Genomic DNA, 21,543 nt, shown 5'->3' on the forward strand with positions numbered 1-21,543 from the left:
GCCACCATATACCCCTTGAGTAAACCTTGCTGGTTGTTGTCTATGATTCATAGCGTATGACTAGGTCAGGCTGTTGCTTGACTAATCTTTGGAGAAGCTCTCCCAATTTTGGCACAAGTTCCCAAATGTTAGTGAGGAGGGTTTTGCAGATTTGATTGGGCTAAGTATGCCTTTGTCATGGGCAAATTCAGCACCCAATGAAAGCCAGGTAGTCATCTAGTTTTATTATTATTGTAGCAATTTTGCCAAAAATTAATGGTTTGCTAGGTCATTTAAGGCAGTTTAGGGTCAACCACGTTGCTGTTGGGACTGGACTCAATTATAGGCCAGAATGGATAATGACAGCAGGTTTCCTGGCTGAAAGGAAGAAAGCTTACAGTGAATGTTAGTGAAACTAGATTATCATAATAACCAAATGGATATTTCTATGGTCACCATTACATTGCAAATAATAAATTGTCTTCTAGATTTATTTTATCCCTAAATTTAAATTCTTCAACCCATGTATTGGGATATAAACTCTTGTCTCCCCAAAGTTAGTCCAGGCCTTACTACTGTGTCCTATAGTACAGTACCCCTTTTTTGCAAACAGCTGCTACTAAAACAATCCAAACATTCTAATTTAAAAGCAAGTGTTTTGATAGCATAACTACAATTTTGCCTCATGTTTTAGCAGCTGTTTGCAAATAAGGGGTACAGTAGTATAGGACACAATAGCAAGTTGCATTTTTATTTGCAGATATGTCACCTATTGAAGGGAATGATAGAAAAAGTTGAAACCACCATTTGTGACAAAGTTGGTTTAGGGTAAATGTCGCAAAGCAGTTATGTTTTGACCTTAGTGAGCATTTTCTTTAAATGAGCAGCAGCAGAGAAGGGAACGAGAAGCACGAAGACAACAGGAGCGTGAACAAAGAAGGCGTGAACAGGAGGAAAAGCGAAGATTGGAGGAACTGGAGCGCCGAAAGAAGGAAGAGGAGGAAAGACGGAGGGCAGAAGAAGAAAAGAGGCGAGTGGAGAGAGAGCAGGTGATTTTTGTTGTCACTCTTCATTTATTAATATTGGACCCAGCAAGTTGTGTGTATAATTTTCAAGATGGTATTTGAATTGGGTCATTGGTGAATTTTAACAAAATGTTGACTTTGGCATTCTGAATCTCTCTCTCTTATTTTGCTATCTCAGCAAATGTTTGGGTCTATAAATGTTTGCAAGACTGCCAACAATACTACAACATGATTGCTTGGTAAGAGAGATCCAAGTAAACTGAGAACACCAGGTTAAAGTCCAACCTGATGAAGGAGCAGCACTCTGAAAGCTCGTGATTCCAAATAAACCTGTTGGACTTTAACCTGGTGTTGTGAGACTTCTTACTGTGCCCACCCCAATCCAATGCCGGCATCTCCACATCACAAGTAAACTGAGACAAAGAATACCATTTCTTTTGACTATTGTGATGGAATAGAACATGAGCCTCATGCATTCCTGCAACCAATGGCACAACTGAGAACATTCAAAAAGCATGACCTGATTATTTTGGTAGTAAGTTGCATCCTCTATCCATTCCTAGTTTTTTGTGTCCCTCACTCCACTTCTCATGCATTCTCTTTCATGAATGCGCTCTCCCCATCTCTTTTGCCAGTTAACAGTGCATAGCAATACACATCCATGAAGTCTACGTTGAGTTGTTTAACATCAAAGGTAGCATCAGAGCTAAAATGTACAATTCTTTGAATTAAAAGTCTTGCTTACTTTTTCTTTTGGTTTGAAGTTTAATGGGATATGAAATTGTATCTCAATATGGGTGGCACATGGGCAACATGGTTGCACAGTAGTTAGCACTGCTGCCTCACAGCACCAGGGACCTGGGTTCTATTCCCGGCTTAGGTCACTGTCTGTGCAGAGTGTACACGTTCCCCCCATGTCTTCGTGGGTTTCCTCCGGGTGCTCCAGTTTCCTCCCACAGTCCAAAAGACATACTGATAAAGTGCATTGGCCATGCTACATTCTCCCTCAGTGTATTCAAACAGGCATTGGAATGTAGTGAGTAGGAAATTTTCACAGTAACTTCATTGCAGTGTTAATATAAGCCTACTTGTGACACTAATAATTCAAAAATCTGGTGAATTTGGGGAATTTTTACTGATGACCATATCTCAAAACTCTGCAATCATTTAAATTCAAATGAAGCATTACTTCCATGATGATTTAAAACTGCACAATTTGAATGGTGTCTTGTATCCCTGTACACCAGAAATTTGCTATTTTTTGAAACAAATTAAGCTAAAACAAGATCCAGAGTAGTATTGCCAATTGCAATTCATAAGCAATTTGTCAGTTCAACTTTTCCTGTTAGTGCATGCCAGATGTTTAAATAGTGGCTACAACATGATCCTCTTGAGTACTGTCAGTATTATTTTGGCTTTGAGGGCATGTTATTAATTATTATCTGAAAGTTGATGTGCTCAAAGTTGTAGACTTGATCATGTATTCAGGTGGTTTTATTTGCCTTGTTTCAAATCATTGACATTACCATGATAGAAGTGATCCTGGTGTCCTGGTGACTTAAATCATACTTGTTATATGTTTCATATGTGAAATTGGCTGAGCTTCTGGTTGTTGCAACACATCAACTATTGTTATTGTAGAAGAACAGCATGACATAGAAAACATCTGTCAATAGAATTAGAATGATGTTATACATAAGTTGATTATGATGGTTTCTTGACTGACAGTTTGTGAACTTGCAGCTTTTTTGGCTGCTCTTGGGGGAATGGGGAGGAGATGCAAATATGTTAAAACTTTGTTCCAAAATAGTCTAATATATACCTTTATGACGAATGGAAACCATGCTAGCTTTTTCATTGGTATCTTTAGTATGAGTTCAATGAAGCCCTGTTATACTCTCATACAAGGTTAGAGAAGCAATGTCACAGATGAATCGTAAATACATAATTTCTAACTAAAACGGTACTTATGCATTATTGTATAATTTTGCAACAGGAGTACATCAGACGTCAGCTTGAAGAGGAACAACGACATTTGGAACTTCTTCAGCAGCAGTTACTTCAAGAGCAGGCCATGTTATTGGTAAGTAGTTTACTGATGAAGCTGGCGGATTCTGTGCTATCACTGGGCTGCAATGCTCATATTTAATGGAAAGTTAATCATTCAATTGAAATTAAAATAATAGTTTAACAGCACAAGAGAATAGTCTCAATAGAAAATTGTCATTGAATTATGTGACAATGATTTGTCATCTACTTAGACTTCTGTGCTGCATACTGCAAATGTTAGCACTATCTACATTATATGAATGTTGCTGCTTTAAGTACGATCCTTTTCACAGAAAAACTCATCGTTAAAAATGTAAGCTGTTTATATGTAATTAAATGCCACCAAGCCTGGTTTATCATTGTGATGTATGAGCAAAATCTTAAACCACATTTCTCTGTTCTGCCCAAACTATCAATGCTACACTCGAGGTTTGTATGGTCAGGTTACTATAGTGTACACTTAAGTAGTACAATTGTGTTCTTCATTGGTATAATTTCCATCATGTCATACATATTCGTCAAACTTTAGGGTCTGTAAATTGGACAGAGTAATGAGAGTAAATGCAAATTATCTCGTGATTTTCAAAAGTATTACAGAATGCAAGCATTTAGTTTCTGTAACTAAAGTGGATATGGTCTTGTATCGTAATAAGAATGAATCATGTGACCCCTCAAGCCTGCTCCGTCATTCACTATGATCACAGCTAATCTTTGGCCTCATCTCCAATTGCCTGCCCATTCCCCAAATATTTCTCTTGATTGTCTGAGAGGCCAGAAATCTGTCGTCTCAGCCTTAAATATATTCAATATCTGCGGAGCAACTATCTGAGGTAGAAAATTTCAAAGTCATATGATTTGGGTGAAGAAATTTTCCCCTCATCTCAGTCCTAAATGATCAGCCTCTTCTCCTCAGTCCGTGCCCCTGTGTTCTAGATTCTGCCACCAGCGGAAAGAACCTCTGTGTCTAGTACCCTGTCAAATCCCTTCAAAACCTTTAACGTTTCTGCACAAATCAGAATGGGAAATGCATAGGTGCCATATCCTTAATATTTACAGCAAAGGAAGGAGAAAAATAAACTGTTCATGTTCTATAAAATATGGAATTGACTGGTGGAGATTGACAGAAACAAGGACTTGGTGCCCTTTGGCAATGACGACAACACAAGGTAACCATCCACACAAACTACAAAGACCATTTGCTTCTAAGACAGTGCATCAATGATCTTTCTTCCCAAGGGCAACCCCACAATGGAGCAAGCTGCTAAAGGAAATCAAGACTGCCCCATTTGACATCTTCAAGACCCATCTTTCAATTATTTATATTTTTCATCATCTGGGCTACCATATCAGCAGGTCATGCCTGGTTTAACTAGCATTAGCCGCATAAATGTTGGCGGAATACAGGTATTAGTCTGTGATGCTGACGCAACCAAAGTGGAAGCACAGGTCACCCCATTCTTCTAAACTCTGGACAATATATGCTCTCATATATTCAGCCCCTCAGCATAGGCCAACCCCCTCATTCCAGGAATGAATCTAGTGAGCCTTTGCTGTATCACCTCCAAAGCAAGCCTATCTGTCTCTCCGTTTGGAGAAAAAGATTGCACAGAGCACTCCAGATGTGGTCTCTCCAGAGCCCTGTATAAATGCAGCATAACTGCTTTAATCCTAATTAATTTTTCAATAATCTTGAGCTATGGGGTCATGCCAGAGGACTGGAGAAGTGCAAATATTACATTCTTATTCAAAAGAACGGTGTAAAGATAAGCCCAGCAACCATAAGCCAGTTGTTTTAATTTTGGTGGTGGGGAAGATTCTAGAAACAATAATTCGGGATAAAATTGATAGTCACTTGGGCAAAGTATGTTATTAATGAAAGTCAGTATGGATTTATTAAGGGCAAATTGTGTTCAGCTGTCTTGCTGAAATATTTTTGAAGAGGTAACAGAGAAGGTTGATGAAGATAATACTGTTGACGTGGTGCTCATGGACTTCAGAAAGGCATTTGATTAAGTACCCCACAGCAGACTTGAGCAATTTACAGCTCACCGGATAAAAGGGACAGGAGCAACATTGATATGAAATTGACTGAGTGGCAGAAAACATAAGAGTAATGACTTGTGGGGTTTTTTTTTAGACAAGAGGAAGGTTAGTAATGAAGCTCTGTAGGGGCCAATGTTGGGATCTTTGCTTTTCCTGGTATATGTTAATAACCTAATCTTGTGCCCTACAGGGCACAGTTTCAAAGTGTGTGGAAAATATAAAACTTGAATGGATTGAGAACTATGAGGAAGATAGGATAGAACTTCAAAAGGATGTATAAACTGGTGGAATGGGCAGACAAGTGGCAGATGAAGTGGAGAAATGCGAAGTGATTCATTCTGGTAGGAAGAGCATGGAGAAACATAAAACAAAGGGTACAACTTTAAAGGACGTGCAGGAGCAGAGGGACCTGGGTGTATTTGTGCATAAGTCATTGAAGGTACAGGACTAGTTGAGAGCACAGTTAATAAAGCAAACAGTATCCTCGTGCTTATTAATAGATGTGGAGATGCCGGCGTTGGACTGGGGTAAACACAGTAAGAAGTTTAACAACACCAGGTTGAAGCCCAACAGGTTTATTTGGTAGCAAAAGCCATACAAGCTTTTGGAGCTCCAAGCCCCTTCTTCAGGTGAGTGGGAATTCTGTTCACAAACAGGGCATATAAAGACACAAACTCAATTTACATGAATAATGGTTGGAATGCGAATACTTACAGCTAATCAAGTCTTTAAGAAACAAAACAACGTGAGTGGAGAGAGCATCAAGACAGGCTAAAAAGATGTGTATTGTCTCCAGACAAGACAGCCAGTGAAACTCTGCAGGTCCAGGCAACTGTGCGGGTTACAAATAGTGTGACATGAACGAAATATCCCGGTTGAGGCCGTCCTCGTGTGTGCGGAACTTGGCTATCAGTTTCAGCTCAGCGACTCTGCGCCGTCGTGTGTCGCAAAGGCCGCCTTGGAGAACGCTTACCCGAATATCAGAGGCCGAATGCCCGTGACCGCTGAAGTGCTCCCCAACAGGAAGAGAACAGTCTTGCCTGGTGATTGTCGAGCGGTGTTCATTCATCTGTTGTCGCAGCGTCTGCATAGTTTCCCCAATGTACCATGCCTCGGGACATCCTTTCTTGCAGCGTATCAGGTAGACAACGTTGGCCGAGTTGCAAGAGTATGTACCGTGTACCTGGTGGATGGTGTTCTCACGTGAGATGATGGCATCTGTGTCGATGATCCGGCAGGATTTGCAGAGGTTGCTGTGGCAGGGTTGTGTGGTGTCATGGTCACTGTTCTCCTGAAGGTAGTTTGCTGCGGACAATGGTCTGTTTGAGGTTGTGCGGTTGTTTGAAGGCAAGAAGTGGGGGTGTGGGGATGGCCTTGGCGAGATGTTCGTCTTCATCAATGACATGTTGGAGGCTCCGGAGGAGATGCCGTAGCTTCTCCGCTGCGGGGAAGTACTGGACGACGAAGGGTACTCTGTCCACTGTGTCCCGTGTTTGTCTTCTGAGGAGGTCGGTGCGGTTTTTCGCTGTGGCGCGTTGGAACTGTTGATCAATGAGTCGAGCGCTATATCCTGTTCTTAGGAGGGCATCTTTCAGCGTCTGGAGGTGTCTGTTGCGATCCTCCTCATCCGAGCAGATCCTGTGTATACGGAGGGCTTGTCCGTAGGGGATGGCTTCTTTAACGTGTTTAGGGTGGAAGCTGGAGAAGTGGAGCATCGTGAGGTTATCCGTGGGCTTGCGGTACAGTGAGGTGCTGAGGTGACCGTCCTTAATGGAGATGCGTGTGTCCAAGAATGCAACCGATTCCGGAGAGTAGTCTATGGTGAGTCTGATGGTGAGATGGAACTTGTTGATGTCATCATAGAGTTGTTTCAGTGATTGTTCACCATGAGCCCAAAGGAAGAAAATGTCATCGATGTATCTAGTGTATAGCATCGGTTGAAGGTCCCGTGCGGTGAAGAAGTCTTGTTCGAACCTGTGCATGAAGATGTTGGCATATTGAGGTGCGAATTTGGTCCCCATGGCTGTTCCGTGTGTCTGGATGAAGAACTGGTTGTTGAAGGTGAAGATATTGTGGTCCAGGATGAAGCGGATGAGATGTAAAATTGCATCTGGAAACTGGCAGTTGTTGGCGCTGAGCACTGAGGCCGTTGCAGCAATGCCATCGTCATGGGGGATGCTGGTGTAGAGTGCCGAGACATCCATTGTGACGAGGAGTGCTCCTGGTTCAACTGCTCCATGTGTGCCGAGTTTCTGTAGGAAGTGTCGTGTCGCGACAAAAGCTGGGGGTTCTTTGTACAATGGGTTTCAGGATGCCCTCGACATAGCCAGAGAGGTTCTCGCACACGGTCCCATTGCCCGATACAATGGGACGGCCGGGTGTGTTTGCCTTGTGTATCTTTGGGAGGCAGTAGAGATCTCCAACGTGGGGAGTACGTGGGATGAGAGCACGGAGGGTGCTCTGAAGGTCCGGATCAAAGGTCTTGATCAGAGTGTTGAGTTGACGGGTGTGTTCTTTGGTCGGATCTGCAGGTAACTGTCTGTAGTGTTCCTCGTTATTTAGTTGTCGGTACACTTCTTTGCAGTAATCCGTTCTGTTCAGTATGACGATGGCCCCTCCTTTGTCTGCTGGTTTGATGACAATGTTGCGGTTGGTCTTGAGAGCGTGGATCGTGTTGCGTTGTGCTTGGGTGATGTTCGGGGCTGTCTTGTGAGTGTGGCTGATGAATTTGGTGTTGACGCACCTCCTGATGGCTTGGGCATACATGTCAAGTCGAGGGCAGCGGCCTTCCGGAGGAGTCCAATTCGACTTTTTCCTCTTCGGATGCACTGCGGATCTCTCTGTCGGCTGTTCCGGTTCATTGGCTGTCTCATTGTGCTCGCTGTTGGCCTCTTGGGGCTTGTGGAAGAACTCCCTCAGCCTCATTCGCCTGATGAATTCCTCTGTGTCTGCTGCGAGACTGATGGGGTCTATTTTGGTGGTGGGACAAAAATTAAGCCCTCGGCTGAGAACTTCGATTTCATCTGGTTGAAGCGTGTAGTCGGACAAGTTGACAATGGACTTCCCTGCAGTGGTACTGTTTTCTACTGTGGTACCGGGGGAGGCTTGGTTGCTGCTGGTGGTGATGCCGAGTTTCTCAAGTTTCCTGTTCTTGGTGTGCATGTAGATGGTGTAGTTCCTTTGTCTCGTCTGCTTGGCAGAGTTTCGCAGCTGGTCTGCATCCTGAGCGCAAGTTGAGAATATGGACTCTATCTTGGTTTCCAGGCTGCGGTGTTTGCTGTAGAGTTGGTGTATGAGGTGGTTGAGGAGGGTGAGAGAAGTGCGACGGCAAAGTCTCTCAGCGTAGTCTGTGTTATAGGTTGACCTGAGTGGGTTCGTGATCCGTAGTCCTTTCGGTATCTTGTCTGCTTTCTTGCATCTTTGTAGAAACTTGATGTCTGTGTCGATATGCGCGATCATCTTGGAGATCCTCTCCACTTGGAGCCGGCAGTTTGCGGTGTCGATGGTAGTCATGATGTGGAGATGCCGGCGTTGGACTGGGGTAAACACAGTAAGAAGTTTAACAACACCAGGTTAAAGTCCAACAGGTTTATTTGGTAGCAAAAGCCACACAGGCTTTCGGAGCTCCAAGCCCCTTCTTCAGGTGAGTGGGAATTCTGTTCACAAACAGGGCATATAAAGACACAAACTCAATTTACATGAATAACGGTTGGAATGCGAATACTTACAACTAATCAAGTCTTTAAGAAACAAAACGACGTGAGTGGAGAGAGCATCAAGACAGGCTAAAAAGATGTGTATTGTCTCCAGACAAGACAGCCAGTGAAACTCTGCAGGTCCAGGCAACTGTGGGGGTTACAAATAGTGTGACATGAACCCAATATCCTGGTTGAGGCCGTCCTCTTGTGTGCGGAACTTGGCTGTCAGTTTCTGCTCAGCGACTCTGTGCCATCGTGTGTCGCGAAAGCTGCCTTGGAGAACGCTTACCCGAATATCAGAGGCCGAATGCCCGTGACCGCTGAAGTGCTCCCCAACAGGAAGAGAACAGTCTTGCCTGGTGATTGTCGAGCGGTGTTCATTCATCCGTTGTCGCAGCGTCTGCATAGTTTCCCCAATGTACCATGCATCGGGACATCCTTTCTTGCAGCGTATCAGGTAGACAACGTTGGCCGAGTTGCAAGAGTATGTACCATGTACCTGGTGGATGGTGTTCTCACGTGAGATGATGGCATCTGTGTCGATGATCCGGCAGGTCTAGCAGAGGTTGCTGTGGCAGGGTTGTGTGGTGTCATGGTCACTGTTCTCCTGAAGGCTGGGTAGTTTGCAGCGGACAATGGTCTGTTTGAGGTTGTGCGGTTGTTTGAAGGCATGAAGTGGGGGTGTGGGGACCCCCAGTGGGGACCTGCAGAGTTTCACTGGCTGTCTTGTCTGGAGACAATACACATCTTTTTAACCTGTCTTGATGCTCTCTCCACTCACGTTGTTTTGTTTCTTAAAGACTTGATTAGTTGTAAGTATTCGCATTCCAACCATTATTCATGTAAATTGAGTCTGTGTCTTTATATGCCCTGTTTGTGAACAGAATTCCCACTCACCTGAAGAAGGGGCTTGGAGCTCCGAAAGCTTGTGTGGCTTTTGCTACCAAATAAACCTGTTGGACTTCAACCTGGTGTTGTTAAACTTCTTACTTTATTAATAGAGACATGGAACACAAGCGCAAGCCAATTATGTTGAACTTGGATGAGATACTTCTTGGCCTCAGCTGGAGTATTGCATCCAGTTCTGGGCACCATATTTAAGAAGGATGTGAAGGTTTTGGAGAGGCTGCAGAAATAATTCACATGATTGGTTCCAGGGATGAGGAACGTCAGTTATGAACATGGATTGGAGAAGTTAGGACTGTTTTACTTGGAAACAAGAGGCTGAGGGGGAATTTGATAAATGTATTCAAAATCATGAGGGGTCTGGGCAGAGTGGATGGGAAGAAACTGGTCCCACTTGTGAAAGGATTGAGACAGTGAAGGCATAGATTCAAAATAATTGGCAAAAGATACAAAAGTGATATGAGAAAAAAACATTTCATGCAGCGAGTGGTTAAGTTCTGGAATGCACTGCCTTGAGAGCATGGTGAAAGCGACGTCAATTTAAGCATTTAAAATGGAATTAGACTTGCTTGAAAAGGAAGAATGCAGGTTTATTGGGAAAAGATGGAAGAATGCTCATTCGGCGAGCTGGTGCAGACATGTTGGGTCAAATGGCCTCCTCCTGCACTGCAACAATTCTGTGATTAAGATCTGGAATATACTGCCTTAGAATGTGATGGAGGCATCTCCAAGGATAGATTGGATGATTATCTGGAAAGGCAGAATGTACGGGGTTACGGGAAGAAGCTGGGGAAGTGACATTAGGTGCATTGTTCATTCGCAGAGCTGGTGCAGACATGATGGGTTGATTGTCCTCTTGTGCTGTAACAATTCTGGGATTGATTCTGTGCTCCAATCCCCTTGCAATAATGGCCAATGTACCATTTGCCTTCCTAATTGCTTGCTGTACCTGCATGCTAAATTTGTGTTCCTTGTACTAGTACACTGAAATCCCCCTGAACGTCAAGATTTCCAACAAAAACAGAAAATGCTGGTAAATCTCTGCAGGTCTGATAGCATCTGTGGAGAGAAAATAGAGCCAACATTTGGGTCATCCAGACTCAAAACTTTGGCTCTATTCTCTCTCCTCAGATGTTACCAGACTTGCTGAGATTTTCCAGCATTTTCTGTTTTTGTTTCAGATTCCAGCATCTGCAGTATTCTGCTTTTATCAAGATTTACAAGTTCTACGCCTTTAAAAAAAAATTTTTGCTTTTCTGTTGTTACTGCCAAAGTAAATAACCTTGCACTTTTCAACATTTTCCTCTGTCATCTTATTCACACACTTAACCTGTCTATATTACACTGTACCCTCTGTGTCCTCCTCACAGCCTACAATTCCACCTAGCTTTGTATCATGAACAAATTTAGGCATGTGGCCGTGCTAAATTGTCCCTTTGTGTCCAGTGATGTGTAGGTTAGGCGGATTGCTATTGTAAATGTATGGGGTTGGGCGTGGGTGGGGAACCTGGGTACAATGCTCTTTTGGAGAGTTGGTGCCAACTTGTTGGGCTGAAAGGCCTTTTCTTGCACTGTAGGGATTCTATGGTTCTGATTTAGAGCTGTTTGCTACTGCGATATCACAATATTGGAGACTTGGGCTGACACTGAGAATATATTCGCAATTATTGTAAACTCATAGCTGTAGTGTAAGTTATTCTTGTAAGTGTCTTTTCAATAAAGTTGCCCAATGATGTGCTTCAGCCTCTTCGAAGACCGTGCTATTTTTGTGGAATTTATAATACTCTTCACGTTACAAGCTTGATAGTCTGTGTAGTTATATTTTATAATTTACAATATTCTTAAAGGAGTACAAATGGCGTGAAATGGAAGAACAACGACAGGCTGAGAGATTGCAGCGCCAGTTACAACAGGAGCAAGCTTACCTTCTGTCCCTCCAACATGACCACAGGCAGCAAGAAAGAAATAAACCATACCATGCACCAGAGCCTAAACCTCACTTTGAAGCAACAGATAGGAGTAGAGAGGTAAGAGAAGTGATGTTCATCAGATGTTTGTCACAAACGTAGCCTGCAGTAAAGGAGACTAAACAATTAACTTGTCCTCATTTTAGACTTTGTAGTAGCTATTAGTTTTTTGCTATCATCTAACTTGCATTACTTTCCACTTCTCTATCTAAAATAAATATAACTATAAACCCTGTTAACAGTAAAGAAATACAAAATTTTTAGGCACCCTAATCGGGGATATCTGATCAAACTGTCCTAATTTTTGAGCAGATAGGTTTGAACTGTGACGAATATATTTGCTGGAAAATGGAAAAAAGATCTATGTTTTAGATGAAAGGTAGCTCATTCTGTTTAGAAAATAATTAATCCTTCAAAATAACCATGAAATTTACCTGCATGTTCAAGAATTATTAATTTCCCCCTCCAATTCCACCTTTGTTTACTTTTTACTCTTTTCCCTTTTGAAATTGGCTGCTCAATTTGGGATATTGGTGTGAACCATGTTTCAGTTGGTAGCGCTCTGAGAGCAGACTCAAACGCAAAAATATAGGTTGGCACTCTGGTACTGGTATCTTTGAGATGAGATGTTGAACCAAATTCCTAGCTGTCTTCACAGATATACATTAAAGAGCACCGGCACTATCTTGAAGAAAAGGGGATAGCCCTGGTGTCCTGGCCGATATCCATGCCGACATCACAAAAACAAATTATCAGTTCATTACGTTATTTTTTGTGGGAGATTGTTGCGTGCAAAGTAGCAACTGTATTCCCTACATAACCACAATAACTACAATTCAAATAAAAAATACTTCATTGCCCGTAAGGCACTTAGAGATGTCCTGAGGTCACAAAAGGCACTATATAAATTAAATGTTTTCTTTTTTCCTTATAGTTCATAGAAACATAGAAGATAGGAGCAGGAGAAGGCTATTTGGCCTTTCTGGCCTGCTGCGTCATTCATCATGATCATAGCTGATCATCCAATCAGTAGCCTAATCCTGCTTTCTCCCTATAACCTTTGATCTCGTTCACCTCAAGTGCTATATATAGCTGCCTCTTGAATACATTCAATGTTTTGGCATCAACTAATTCCACAGGCTCACCACTCTTTGGGTGAAGAAATGTCTCCTCACCTCCGTCCTAAATGGTCTACCCTGAATCCTCAGACTGTGACCCCTGGTTCTGGATTCCCCCACCATCGGGAACATCCTCCCTGCATCTATCCTGCCTAGTCCTGTTAGAATTTTATAAGTCTCTGAGATTCCCCCTTATCCGTCTGAACTCCAGGGAAAACAATCCTAATCTAATCAATCTCTCCTCATACATCAGTCCCGTTATCCCCGGAATCAGCCTGGTAAACCTTCGCTGCACTCTCTCGAGAGCAAGAACATCCTTCCTCAGAAAAGGAAACCAAAACTGCACACATCATCATACAGCAGCTCTCAGAAACTTTCCCATTTGTTTTTTCTCACTAGAAGTTGAGAGCCAGCAGCCTTTTCAAATGTGTGGTTGTCACAGCTCTCTGCTATATGTATGTTTCAGTTTAAGCCATAGGGGATTGGTTAGGAGCCAGACTCTTCATTATTTTTCCCTTTGTTCTCATCCCTCTCTACATCAAAAATGCTGAAGCCAGTTGAGTAACCTGCCAGTTCCTTGGCTGTAACCAGGGTGGCATAGAGATCAGGGATTGTGCTGAGCAGTTTGATGCCATGTGAAGATTTTATTCTTCCCAGTTTTTGCCACTTCTCCCCTGCCCCCCTCCTAGTCTAGAAAAGTTTTAATCCATGAGTGTGGTAGGTTCCTAAAGCCACTCCACCAAGGCTATTTTTTTGTTTGTTTGTGATATGTAAACTTCACTGGCAAGGTCACCATTTATTGCGTGTCTCTAATTGCTCTCAAGAAGGTAGTGGTGAACTGCTGCCTTGTACCACTGCTGTCCATCTGGTGTAAGTTCATCCACAGTGCTGAAGGGGAAAGAGTACCAGAATTTTTACCTGGTGACAGTGAAAGAATGACAATATAGTTCCAAGTCAAGATGGCCTATGAGTTGGAGGGGAACTTGCAGCTTGTGGTTTCCCATGTGTCAGCTATACTTTTTGCTCAAGGTATTGGACCATCTCTCTTTAGTAGAGTTTACTGCTGTCTTATTAAATTTTTGGGTTCCCCAGTGAGATAATGAGCCTAGTTCCAGTGTCTGCTTTTAATTTCCCTCTTTGCTTATTCAAGATAAGAGTGTGATGTCTAGCACTACTGATTACTATTTGGGCTCAATAATGTTTAAATGATGCCTATGAGTCTTGTAGACAACTTTTATCTGCCTGTGTTTTGTATAAGTTCACTTAAAATATAGTAAAGGAGTACAGAGTGGTGCATGGTTTACAGGAATTACAAAGTTACGGAGGTTACATAAATACTTCTAAAAATCAGTGCCCAGAGATTGATGCTCTGTCAAACTTAAGGTGGCAAAATATTTGATACAAAATATAAATTGTGGGTTCATTAAAAAATACAAGTCTCGCACAAACAATATAGCTATGAAAATTAATTACAGAACTCAGCTCTAAACTTAAAGTCAAAGCCAGAGATGATTACATATTTACAATAGAACAAGTTAAAAAGACTAAGCTAGTTCTGACTAATTCTATAGAATCTTGCCATTGTTTTACTTTACACAATTTTAACAGGGACCTCGTCATCTGACTTTCTAGTGTCCCTTACTGACTACAATTCAGCAGAATATCAAGTTGCGTTAATTGATATTTTTCAATGACTTGACCATTACCTTAACCAAATTACAAACTAATTATTAAACTTAAACTTTTCTACAGTGGATGTAGTAGGAGACAGTATAGTTAGGGAGATTCATATGATTCTCTGCAATTGAAACCATGTCCAAAAGGGTGTATTGCCTTCCTGCTGCCAGGATAACAGCTCTGGACTGGAGAGGAATTTGGAGTGGATGGGAAGAATCTTGTTGTCATGCTTCACGTGGGTACCAATAACATAGGTAGGACTATGAAAGTGGTTTGGCTAAAGGAGTATGAGCAGGTAGGGCTAAATTAAAAAACAGAAACACACAAGAAATAATCTCTGGATTACTACCTGCGTCACGAGCAAATTGCTACAGGGTAAATAAGATCAACGTGGTTCAAAGACTTGTGTGGGAGAAATGGGTTTTGCTTCGTTCAGCACTGGCACCAATATTGGGAAAAGAGGGGTGGCCTTCACTTGAACTGTGCTTGGACCAATATCCTGGTGAATCGTAAAGCTGGGACTGTAAAGTGGACTTTTCATGTTGATTGAACGAATCAAATTAGCAATGGTAGTCTGGAGAGTGAATTCATGACACTTTTTCTTAGAAAAATACATTCTGGAAGCTACAAGGCTATTGTGTAGTACCCCGTGGTAAAGGACCCTTTAAATTCTATCATAACATGATAGAATTTTGCATTCAGATTGAGAGGGAGTAATGTGGGTCCATAACTAGTGCCTTAAAAAGCCATAACAGGGGTATGGAGACAGAGTTGGCCAAAGTGAACTGGAAAAGTAGTTAAAAATGGAGATGTAGGAGCAGACATTTAAGAAGACATCTCATAACTCTCAACAGAGATATTCCATTGAGGAAAAAAGCCAACAGGCGCTTCCACCATCTGTGGCTAACTAAGGAAGTTAACGGTGCTATCAAATTTAAAGAAAGGGCTTGCAATATTGCAATGATTGTGGGTATGGAAGATTGGGAAAGGTTTAGAAACCAGCAATGGATGAGAAAATAAAAAGAGGGAGAAATCACAGTACGAGAGAAAACTAGCATGACACACAAAAACAGGCAGTAAAAAGTTTTGAGAGTATATAAAAAAGGAAAAGAGTAGCGAAACTGAATAATGGTCCCTTAGAGGGTGAGACTGGGGAATTAATAATGGGAAATGAGGAAAAGGCAAAGATTTGAAAGTATTTTGTATCTTTACAGAAGAAGACACAGAAAGCACCCAAAGGTAGTTGAAAATCAAGAGGCAGAAGGAAGGGAGGAACTTAGAACAATCATGGTCAAAAAAGAAAAGGGAAATGCTAAAGACGCTGAAGGCTGGCATTTGTCCTGGACCTAACAGTTGGCAGCCGAGAGTCTTAGAACTGTACAGCACAGAACAGGCCCTTCAGCCCACGATGTTGTGCCGAGCTTTATCTGAAACCAAGATCAAGCTATCCCACTCCCTATCATCCTGGTGTGCTCCATGTGCCTATCCAATAACCGCTTAAATGTTCCTAAAGTGTCTGACTCCACCATCACTGCAGGCAGTCCATTCCACACCCCAACCACTCTCTGCGTAAAGAACCTACCTCTGATATCCTTCCTATATCTCCCACCATGAACCCTATAGTTATGCCCCCTTGTAATAGCTCCATCCACCCGAGGAAATAGTCTTAAAAGAAGTGGCTGCAGAGATAGTGAATGTATTGGTTGTAATCTTCCAAAATTCCGTAGATTCTGGGAAGGTCCCTGCAGATAGAGAAATTGCAAATACAATGCCTCTTCAAAAAAGGAGGGAGACAGAAAGCAGGAAACTATAGGCCAATTAGCCTCCTGTCTGTGTTGGGAAAATGCTCATTTCTACAATCAAAGAGGCAGTAGCAGGACATTTAGAAAATTAATAATAGTCAGGCAGAGTCAACATGTTTGATGCAAGGGAAAAGGGGTAAAAAGGAAAGTTTTTTTTAAAACAAAGAGTTCTTCAAAGATGTAACAAAAGGAGCGTATAAGGGGGAACCAGTAGCTATAGAATATTTTGATTTCCGAAAAGGCAATTGATAAGGTGCCACATAGTTTACTATGCAAGGGCAATATGGTGTTGGATGATATGTTTGAATGGATAGAGAACTGGCTGCTAATGGGAAACAGTTGGAATAAATGTGCCATTTTCAGTTTGACAAACTGTAACTAGTGGACTGTCACAGGGGTCAGTGCTGGGCCTTAACGATCGATGATCTATATTAATGTCTTGTCTGAGGGCACCGACTGTATTGTAGTCAAATTTACTGATGATTCTGTAATGACTCCAATCAGGCCATTGAGGTTGGCCTGTTGGAATATGAACCTCCTGATTAAGGAGTCAATTGATGGGCCAATCAGGGAGCCTTTTCCTTGTAGTTAACCAGGGGTGTCAGTTCCTCTGGCACACCTGAAGGTAGACTGCTGTCTGATAGCACTCTGTGTACTGCTGTTGGAATTGTAAATAAAGGGATTTTGGTGAAAGGACTTCTGCCTCCGAAGACTTATTGCAGGTCCAAAGATAGAAGGCAAACACAATGCGAAGAGGATATGAAAATTCTGCAAAGGGATACAGATAGGCAGAATGGAAAAGCAGAGTATTATTTAAACGGAGAGAAACTGCGGAATGCTGTGGTACAAAAGGACCTGGGTGACTTTGTACATGAATCACAAAAGCCAGCATGCAGTTACAGTAAGTAATTCATAAGGCAAACAGAATGTTAGTCATTATTCTAAGAGGGATTGAGTATAAAAGTAGGGAAGTCTTGCCACAACTATACAGGTATTGACAAGACCACACCATACTTGAGAGAGACAAACTGGAGGGAGTTCAGAGAAGATTCACTCGGGGATTCCTGGGGATGAAAGTATTGTCTTATGAGAAAAGGTTGGGCAGAAATATATTGGAGTTTAGAAGAATGAGAGACAAAGTAGATGTTGCGAGGATGTTTCCCCTGGTGGGGTAATCAAAATAAGGGGTCCCCCATTTAACAATGTAAGAAATGGAACAGAAGTAGATTAGACAGCCTGTCGAGCCTTTTCTGCCATTCAGTGTGATCACGGCTGATCTTGGGCTTCATCTCCATATCTTTGTCATATCCCCATGTCCCTTGATTCCCTGAGGGACCAAATATCTGTGTCTCAGCTTTAATTGTTTCCATACTGGAGCGTTCATAACCCTCTGAAGTAAAGCATTCCAAAGATTCACAACTTTTGAAGTGATTTCTCCTCATCTTAGTCCTAAATGATGTGTAGGGATATGGGGGTAGGGCCTGGGTGGGATTGTGGTCGGTGCAGACTCGATGGGCCGAATGGCCTCTTCCTGCACTGTAGGGTTTCTATGATAGACTCTTTATCCTGAGATCTTTCCTCCATGTTTTGGATTTGCAGACCAGCAGAAGGACTATTTTAGCTTGCCTATCAAACCCCTTCAAAATCTTGTATGCTTCATTGAGATTGCCTTTAATTTGCTAAACACCAGAGAATATCGGCCCAATTTGCTCAACCTGCGGACTTTCCTCTCTCAGGGGGTCATTAATCTTTGGAATTCTGTCTCCGAGCGAGCAATGGAGGCTTGGGTCATTGAATATATTGAAGGCTGAGTTCACAGACTTTTGATTGACAAAGGGGAGTCACGGCTCATGAGAGGCTGGCAGGAAAGTGGAGTTAAGGCCACATTAGATCAGCCATCATTTTACTGACTGGCAGAGCAGGCATGAGAATCTGAATGCCTGACTGCTGCTCTGATTTCTTGGGTTTCTGTAGCAGTACTGCAGTAGCTTGGCAAGCTGAACCGCTTACTTTCATGCTCAGGTCTTTAGGACAATGGCCAAAATGTTGTCAAGGCCCATAACCTTTTGCCAGGTCCAGTGCACTTAGCCACTAAATATAATGTGGATTGACCCTAATTGGCTGGACGTTGGCATTCAAGACGGGGATTTCAGGAGGAAGTCTAATGGGATTGCACACTTGATATTTTTGGCTGAAGATTTGCAAGCACTTCAACCTTATCTTTTGAACTGACATGCTGGGCACCACTGTGAGGATGGGATTAATCTAAAAGAAGGTATTGGGGCTATAGAGCTTTGCTGAAATTGGTGTGGCACTGCATAGTGCTGTTTTAGCCTGCTGCTTTTGATGTTTTGCAAGTAGGAAGCAGTAGCTTCTCTAATGCTCGGTCTCCATATTGCCAGAGTCTCCATTATACCAGGGAATCCTGCTTGATTTTTGCCTTCTAATCCAGTGAGAATAATTGCAACTCTCGTGCCACTTTCTTTATTAAGAACATGAGAAATAGGTGTTGGCTATTTTTCCCCTTAAGCTTCATGTGCCATTCACTATGATTATGACTGAGGTTTTACACCAACTTCACTTTCCGTTCCTATCCCCATAGTCCATGATTCCCTGCATGGCCAAGAATATATCAACCTCAGTCTTAATTATACTCAACAGCTGAACATCTACACACTTTTGGATAGAAAATTCCACTGATTTGCAATCTTCTGTGAAGAAGTTGCACCTCATCCCAGTTCGAAATCATTGCTCCCTTATCCTGAGACTATGACCCCTAGTTCTAGGTTCTTGACAGGGGAAACAAACTCAGTTTTTACCCTTTCAATTCCTCTCAGAAGTGTATAAATTTCAATGCGATCAGCCCTCATTCTTTTAAACTCCAGAAAACAAAAGAACTATTTTCAATTTTGCATCATAGGATGCCATCTCATCCCAGGAATTAATTTCCTGGGCCCTTTGTTGCACCCTCTCTAAGGGGAGAAAGAAGACCAAAACAGTATACTCCTCGTGTGATTTAATCACAACCCTATATGATTGCAGCAAGATTTCAGCACTTCCACTACAACCCCCTTATGACAAAGGCCAATTTGCCTTCCTAATTGTTTGCTGTATTTGTATGTGAACTTTCTGATTTGTGTACAACAATTTGTGCGCTCTCAACATTTACTTGACTCTCACTTTTCTTAAAAATCTGTGTTTCCATCCTCCTTACCAAAATAGATAACTTCACATTTCCTTATGTTAAACTCCATCTGCTACCTTCTTGTCCAATAACTTAACAGGTTTATATCACTTTGCAGATTCCATCTCTTCCTCACAATTTACTGTGAGTTGAGACCACAAAAGGCGGAATTATACTCGAAACCTTCCAGATCTATGTGACTCAGCAACACACTTGATAATTGTTGAGCCATCAGGGAAGCTGTACATGCTTAATTATCTTTAATGTGACATTTCTATTTTATAGAAGCAATTTTCCTCTGGGAATGCATGAACTGAATTTTAATCTTGTGTCCAGGTTGATGAAAGATTCAAGAAGAGTAACCAGGGCTCACCTCAAACACAGTCAAAACAGAGTAGCAAAATTTTGGAGCCTCCAGTGCCTTCTAGATCAGAATCGTTTTCTAATGGAAGTTCGGAATCCACTCCAGCTGCATTGCAAAGGTCCACAGAGTCACAGGTACAGAATCAAAAACAGTCTGTATACTACTGTATGAGGATAATTGTTTACATCAGGCAAGCGAGCTGTGTTCAAGTGTTTCCCTTTAAAACTCCCTGATCTTTTGTCTTAGTTTATTTTTTTGAATAAAATTGCATATTGATTTAAAATTCACCTTTCATTGGACAGTCAATGAAAACTATGTCCTACTTTATTTCAAACATCTGAAAATCACTTTAGCATTAGGGCCACTCCTGCTTTATGTATTTTATGTTGAATGGATTTTCTGATGCGCTTAAAAGTAGCTTGTAGCATTATTATAACATTGCATCCATAATTATACACATACAAAATGATTATTTCTCATATGTAAGGAAAAATATGCAGGAGTCTGGGATAGATCGGAAAGTGAGAAGGTGCGTCTAAGAGTAAGGATTGGAAAGATGAATAGAGATATTGGGGGAGGGGAGGGGATTCTCCCATCCAGCTGCACTAATTGTTTAGTGCAGCGAGCCGGGAGAACCCCGCGGCGGGCGATGCACAGGATTCGCACATGAGTTTCTGCCAGCAGTCGGGAGGCTGTCAGTGTGGGGCTACTGCGCATGTGCTGATCTAAGCACTGACAGATCGGCACATGTGCAGTCACCCGCTCAGCGTGCTGATGTCAACCCCTCTGTTGGGAATAGGCCCCACCCCCTGAAATTTAATGATATTCACGCTGGAGGCCTCTGAGTGTGGGAGATTCTTGACTGAACTTCCACTGAAAAAAGCAGCGTGAATTACTCCAGTTTTCACCCGAATTCGACGCTTAGCATTTTTTTGGGAGAATTCTAACCATTAATTGCAAAATAGTGCCAAATTCCTCTCCATATTAAGGGCTAATAAGATAAATTCCCTGCTATCTGACTATTTGTGTCTCCTTTGGAGGCAGAACTTCATTATAAATGTGAAGTTGTTGCAGGTTAATTCCAATTGCAGTATTTCCGTCTCTATGCTAAGTATTGTTAATTTCTAAAATTATTTTAGCAATGTGGATTTCATATTTTAGCTCCATTACTGACTGCTGTACAGTGCTTAACAGCCAATACTGCAGAATTAATTCCCATTAGTATAGACGTATTGTGATATTGGGAATGGGGAAAATTTTCCATACTGATTCCATATGGACAGAGAATTCATAGTAGGTGTGCAATAATGGTGATACTTATTTTGAAATGGGGATTTGCTTGTCAGGCTAGCTTGTGCTTGATGACTGGAGCTAAACAGCATAATTTTATTGTCCACCTCCTACCATATCAGGATTTACTTGAACCAGCATCATTTGAAATAAGATATCTTAAAGTTGAAAATGATTGAAAACTTAATGGAACTGGTTAGGCCGTATTGCTGGCAAAAATAGTTCAGAATGATTTAATTTCCAGTTAAACAAGTACAATTAAGTATATTAAAAAGTATTTTAATTTTAGTATCAATAGGAATAGAATGAGAGCATGTTAACAAGAAATTAAGCAAGATCTTTTAAAAATTGTTTTTATTGTTGAATAACATAAATGCCACCCCCCCCCCCCCCCAACACACACACACACACACACACACACACACACACACAATCTCTTAC

General features: G+C 41.9%; 1 protein-coding gene across 1 annotated transcript in view; it reads left to right on the forward strand.

Moving 5' to 3' along the window:
* Nucleotides 1-21,543, forward strand: part of LOC144499679 (mitogen-activated protein kinase kinase kinase kinase 4-like) — a 308,944-nt gene that overhangs the window by 222,585 nt on the left and 64,816 nt on the right. Inside the window, 4 exon segments of the mRNA XM_078221948.1 lie at nt 867-1,028; nt 3,001-3,087; nt 11,548-11,727; nt 19,785-19,946. Coding sequence (XP_078078074.1) covers nt 867-1,028; nt 3,001-3,087; nt 11,548-11,727; nt 19,785-19,946 — 591 coding nt within the window.

This window comes from Mustelus asterias, chromosome 10 (assembly GCF_964213995.1).
Source record: "Mustelus asterias chromosome 10, sMusAst1.hap1.1, whole genome shotgun sequence".
In the NCBI taxonomy this organism is placed as follows: Eukaryota; Metazoa; Chordata; class Chondrichthyes; order Carcharhiniformes; family Triakidae; genus Mustelus; species Mustelus asterias.